This window comes from Nicotiana sylvestris, chromosome 11 (assembly GCF_000393655.2).
Source record: "Nicotiana sylvestris chromosome 11, ASM39365v2, whole genome shotgun sequence".
NCBI classification, from domain to species: Eukaryota; Viridiplantae; Streptophyta; class Magnoliopsida; order Solanales; family Solanaceae; genus Nicotiana; species Nicotiana sylvestris.
Window position 1 is genome coordinate 159,302,522 of NC_091067.1, and position 6,714 is coordinate 159,309,235.

Here is a 6,714-nt window from a genome sequence, read left to right on the forward strand (position 1 = left end):
GAACTATGAACTTCGAAATCTTCCAAATTCAAAATCTTGTGCCGAAACCGATCAAATCAACCCGGAATGATGCCAAATTTTGCAGAAAAGTCCAAAATGACATGATGGCTTCTACAATTCTCGGAATCGCATTCCGACCTCGATATCAAAATCTCACTATCGAACCGGAAACTTCAAAAATTCAACTTTCGGCATTTCAAGCCTAAATTAGCTACGAACCTCCAAAACACAATCCGAACGCACGCCTACGTCCAAAATCACTATACAAAGCTATTGAGATCACCTAAAACCCATTCCGGGGCCGTTTACTCAAAAGTCCGATTCCGGTCAAATTCTCACCATTTAAGCTTCCAAAACTAGGTTCCTTCTTCCAATTCAAATTCGATTAATCCAGAAACTGAATCCAACCATGCACACAAGTCGATATACATAATGTGAAGCTGCTCGCGACCTCAAACTGCTGATCCAGACACAATCGCTCAAAACGACCAGTCGGGTCGTTACAAGAAGCAACTGAAATTTTTATTTGAAGACACCAATTTATTATTATTATTATTATCGATTTGAAGGATAAAATTCACAAAAATCCACCTTTTAGACCCTATAATTAAAAAAATAGCTATATCATGAGTTGCAATCTCACCAATGAAATTTCAGAATATTATAATTATCAGAATATTTTGCGGCATTAAAAGCGATTGCCCGTTACAAGAATTTTGGGCATTTATGCTCACTGTTACATCTTCATCAATTGCCCTCATAATTGACATAAATAAGGGACATGATCCTAGGACCAACTTCCTTAGACATAGCTATAAATAATGAGCTCAACTATCATTGTAAAGGAGGAGAATTTTCTAGCAAACTTATACTACATTCTAACAAATCTTAATATAACCTTAATTACTTTCTTGCTTTTTTAATTTCATTACTATTATGCTCGGAAACCTTGTTCCCAGAATTATCATTTCTGTCGTTTTGTCTACATTTTATGGCTAAGTATCGCATAAGTTTTCGATTATTTTATTATTTCAAGATCAAATTAGTTCACTTGTCTAGAAACCACGTATAAAGTCAACTGCACCGTTTTACAGGTAAATAGTTTGGCGTTCATCGTGGGGCCTAGACAGTCGTGCAATTAAAGTGATCCTCGCCTCTTTTACTGACATGTTTTGATTACTCTATCGTAGAAAGAATCATAAGAAATGGCAGATAACATGGTTAACAACATGCGCAACCCCGATGTTCGAGGATATCAGCCTCATTTTGAGGACTCAATAGTGACACCCAAAATGAGGGGAATGGCGCCACACTGGTGCTTGACATGCAGTATCCTCGACAGATTCGGGAGACAACTCCCGATAATGCTGATGAGGAGCATGTCGTTGATGCGGTAAGAGTCATGCAAGAGCAACATATGATCATTCTAGGTCATCTCACATAACAGGATAAGGTTATGACGGAGTTAAAGCAGACACTATCAAGAGCTTCGAATAATGCAAACATACGAGATCTAATTCCTCCTGGTGTTCCGGCAAACCAAACAACACAGAGGGTCGACAACAACACTCCTAACGGTGAAGTTGGCTCCGACGGGGCTGGGGGAGCGGATCCGATCTCAATAACAATAATGATCCTTTCAACAATGAAATTTTATGATTTATGAGGGAAGTAAAAGCCCACATAGATCAAATCCCGGGCGCGCCAGCGGTACTGAAAGGACCGGAATTAAAGAAGTATACTCAATTGTCGTACAAGACAAGTAAGGCACCAGAATTAATCAGAAACAGTTCAAAATGCCTGAAGTGCCAAAGTACGACGGAACTTTAGACCCTCAATAGCATATTATCACCTACAAAATTAAGGTGAAGAGAAATGATTTCGCTGCTCACGAAATCGAATATGTGTTGCTAAAGAAATTTGGGAAAACTCTCACAAGGGGAGCCTTGACGTGGTATTCACTGTTACATGAGCATTCCATAATTTCCTTCGAAATGCTCTCGGAGACTTTCATCAAGGCTCATGCCAGGGACAGAAAAGTAAAGGCCTGAAAGGCCAATATATTCAGGATTCCACAAAAAGAGTCCGAGTTACTACGAGTATTCGTTACCCGATTCTAGAAGGAAAGAATATTGCTCCCGGCTGCCCCGGATGAATGGGCAGCTGAAGCATTCACCAAAGGATCGAATCCGAGAATTTCTTACGCTTCCCGAAAATTGAAGGAAAGCCTGCTTGAGTTTCAAGCAACGACTTAGGCCAACGTCCACAACTGGTACGAGTCAAAAATAAGGATCAAGGATCAGGTTAGATTTCCATCGACGATCAAAGGACGGGAGAAAAATAGAGAAAAATCAAAAAATGACTACGACACGAACAAACAAACTTCGAGGGGTCGGTTTTTGCCCTACGAGTGGATTGAAGGATGTGGTAGAGGCTTCCGGACACCAGACAAGTTCACCATTGACAGAAGGACCGATCATGGTCGGAATAATAGATCACTGTAGGATAAAGAAACGTCGGGGTCACGGATCCCTCTTACCCCAAGTTATCAGTATACAACTTCAAAGTTAGTATAGTAGAATTGGTGCCAGCCATGAGAAACATCAAAGAGGCATGGTTCCCGAGACCGATAAGATCTAATCCTAACGAGAGGGATCCCAACTTATGGTGTGAATACCATGGGATAAATGGCCATCGGATAGGGAGCTGCCGACACTTTCGGGAAGAAGTGGCAACATTATTGAAGAATGGTTACCTCAGAGAGTTATTGAGTGATCGATCTAAGAACAATTATGGTCATAACATAGACAACGCAGAACCCTCAAAAGTAGGAGAGGAACCCCCACGCCAAACGATCAATATGACATTTGGAGGGAATGAGATTAACGGGGTCATCTTTTCGACAGCAAAAAGACAAAAGTATCAATAACTCATAGTAAAAGGCTTCGAGAAGACAATTTACGAAGGAGGACGCAGACGGATTGCAGCTACCACACAACGATGCACTAGTAATTTCTTTAAATGTGTTAGATTTTAAGATTAAACGTGTTCTAGTAAATCCAAGGAGTTCGGCTAATATCATACAATGGAGAGTATTAGAGCAAGATAAACTCACCGGAAGCATTATTCCGGCCATGAAGCTCCTCAATGGATTCAACCACATGAGTGTGACGACCGGGGAGAAATTTTATTGCTTACGAATGTTGAAGGAATAATAAAAACAACTCTTTTCGAAGTGGTAGATGGTGATATGAGAACAGTATTATCCTGGGAAGGCCATGGTTACATGAGATGAAAGTTGTACCCTCAATATATCACCAATTGCTGAAGTTTCCAGCATCTGAAGGAATCAAGCAGATAAAAGGTGATCAACTGGCAACACCAGAGATGAATGCAATTTCGGTCTCCAATATCAAAGGAAAGGAACATGCAACACTCCTTTTACAGGAACCGACACCTACTCCCGAACTAGAAGAGGTTAGCCCTGGAACAGAGGCATCAAAATATTATCAGGTGTCGAGATATTTCCAAGTTCTAGAAGAGACGGATGCAATGAAATCCATGGCGGAAGAACTGGAGCAAGTTGCATTATTCGAAGTTACAATTGGGGACAGGACTGCACCCAGAACTCAGGTCTAATTTTATTGAATTTCTTAAATATAATGCCAATTGTTTTGCATGGTCGAATGAGGATATGACAGTCATTCCGAGGAGGTAGCCGTTCACAACTTAAGCTTGGATCTCAACATATCTCCGGTAAGGCAAACGAAATGCCCTATTGCCGAAGCCAGGAATAAATTCGTCAAAGAAGAGGTAACCTGCTTGCTTAATATCAGTTCGATCCGAGAGGTAAGATATCGACTGGATAGCCAATGTAGTATTAGTGCCCAAGAAGAACAATAAATTTTGCATGTGTGTAGATTATAAAGATCATAATAAGGCGTGCCCAAAATACTCGTTCTCATTACCAAATATTGATCAAATGATTGATGCCACGGCCGGGCATGAGTTAATGAGTTTCCTCGATGCTTATTTTGGGTACAATCAAATCAAGATGAACTCAGAGGATCAGGAAAAGACTTTGTTTATAACGAATTTCGGTACATATTGTCACAATGTGATGCCCTTCGGGTTGAAAAACGTCGGAGCCACTTATCAACGGCTCGTGAACAAGATGTTTGAAAATCAAATAGGAAACACTATAGAAGTTTATATAGACGATATGCTCATTAAGCCTTTAAATGCAGGTTAACACCTTAAACATCTGCAAGAAACTTTCGACATCCTAATGAAGCATAATATGAAGCTTAACCCCAAGAAGTGCGCATTCGGGGTTAGTTCTAGTAAGTTTCTAGGATTTCTGATCTCACAAAGGGGGATTGAGGTAAACCCCGATAAAATCAAGGCCATAGAAGACATCCCCGACCAACTGTCAAACGTAAAAGAAGTCCAAAGGCTCACGGGGCGGTTGGCAGCTTTAAGCAGGTTCATTTTTCGATCGTCAGAAAAATGTCATCGCTTCTTTGCGCTGCTCAAAAAGAAAAATAATTTCGAATGGACACCAGAATTCCAGTAGACTTTAAGGGATTTAAAGAAGTACTTATCAAGCCCTCCATTGCTCTCAAAACCAAAAGAAGGTGAAACGTTGCTCGTTTACCTTGCGGTCTCGGAAGTTACAATAAGTGCGATTTTAGTTCGAGAGGATGAAGGTACGAAACCCCCATTTATTATGTTAGAAAAATTTTAACGGGAGCGGAAACTCTCTCCCCATATTTGGAGAAACTGGCCTTAGCTCTCATAGTTGTCGCTTGGAAGTGAGGCCCCACTTCCAATGCCACCCGATAGTCGTGGTGACTACTTTCCCTTTGCGGAACATTATCCATAAACCCGAGCTCTCGGGAAGATTGGCCAAATAGGCCGTCAAAATGAGTGAATTCGATATAGAATATAAACTAAGGATTGCAATTAAGTTACAAGTCCTGGCTGATTTCATGGCCGATTTCAGTTCGGGTTTATTGCCTATGGCAACCAAGGAGGCAGTAATGGTGTCGAAATTGACATCAAGGGTTTGGACCTTATTTACGGATGGAGCTTCCAATGTAAAAGGTTCCGATCTCGGAATAGTCTTAATCACGCCTTTGTGGGAAATCCTAAGGCAAGCCATCAAAACAATCCCTTTAACTAATAATGAAGCAGAGTATGAAGCTTTGATTGCAGGGCTTGAATTGGCCCGGGGACTTGACTCCGAGGTCATTGAAATAAAATGTGACTCACAGCTGGTGGTAAATCAGGTCTACGAGATCTTTGACAACAGCGAAGAACTCATGCAACAATACGTGATAAAGGTCCAAGCTCTATTGACGCGATTCTGGGAGTGGTCAAATACTCATATCCCAAGGGACGATAACGCTAAAGCAGATGCATTGGCAAACTTAGGATCATCGACGAAAATAAAGGGATCAGATTCCGGGATGGTAGTACAGCTGATGAACTCAGTCCTAGACGTTGATGGTTACCATGAGGTAAATTCGACTAATTTGGTCTTGGACTGGAGAAATAAAATAATTGATTATCTCGAGCATGGGAGATTGCCCAAAGACCTTAAAGCATTACGGGCATTACGCGCCAATGCAACACGATATAGCTTCAAGAGAGGCCAATTGTATAGAAAATCTTTCCAAGGCCCGTTGGCCCGGTGATTAGGGGCATCCGAAGCTAACTATTTGCATGAGGGAGGTCTGATAAGTGGGGATTTTGACTACTTATTAGTGCCTTTTCGCTTTTGTTTTAGTCCAAAAGCATTTAATTATGTTCCCAAAAACTGATGAAATGTGCTTAATTGCAGGAATATTGGAAGATGGACTCCCGAGATGAAATCCAACTCAAAAATGAGTAATATGAATCTCAAGGCCATAAAAGGCACAGAAGCCCAAAAGTGCGGACTGCAGAATATCATCAGCAGCTGCAGATGATGAAGGAAAAGCCAACAAAGTTTGGTGCAAAGTGCGGTCCGCACATGAATTGTGCGGCCGCAAAAGATGGCTAGGACCAAAAGTTCAGAGAATGTGCATTCCATGTCCCCAGAAGTGCGGACCGCATAGGAATTGTGCGGCCACTGAAGAAGAGCTACGCAACTGCAGGTGTAAAAGCGCGGGCCGTAGAAGATCAAGTGCGGCTGCACATGTAAAAGTGTGGACCTCAAAAAGAGTGCCTTACGACTATAAATTAGAATTATACGGTCGTAGACCTCCAGTTCCTGACAAGTTAAAGAATCTGCGGACTGCACATGTAAAAGTGCGACCGCAGAACCTCCCGAAGGGCATTTTGGTTCGAAATTTCCAGCCCTGTATAAATAGACGAGTTTCACAATTTTAGGTGAACTTTTGACATCAGCAACTACAGTAGCTGTTTCTCTTTGCTTCTTTTAGTAGTTTTTCATATTTTGGGATATTTTAACATAACTTTTATCATTTTGATTTTACAATATGAGTTTAATTATCATCTCTTCTTCTATTTCTTTTATTTCAAGCATGAGTAGTGTCACGACCCTAAACCACCGTGGTCGTGATGGCACCTATCGCAGTACTAGGAATGCCGATTCAATATTTATAACATAAACATGTCTTTTTCTTAATTCATTTACTAATCAGATCTCTTTCATTTAAACATTTCAAAACAAGCAGAAACAAATATGTAAAACATCAACCACTGCCT

General features: G+C 41.0%; 1 protein-coding gene across 1 annotated transcript; it reads left to right on the forward strand.

Annotated features, from left to right (window-relative positions):
• The first annotated feature begins 4,925 nt into the window (after positions 1-4,925).
• LOC138881909 (uncharacterized) lies at positions 4,926-5,699 on the forward strand. Its single transcript, XM_070162211.1, has one exon. It carries the CDS (start codon positions 4,926-4,928, stop codon positions 5,697-5,699), a length of 774 nt encoding a protein of 257 aa, XP_070018312.1.
• The last annotated feature ends 1,015 nt before the right edge of the window (positions 5,700-6,714 follow it).

Coding starts and splice junctions, on each gene's coding strand:
- LOC138881909 (XM_070162211.1), top strand. CDS start 4,926: ATGAGTGAATTCGATATAGAATATAAACTAAGGATTGCAATTAAGTTA.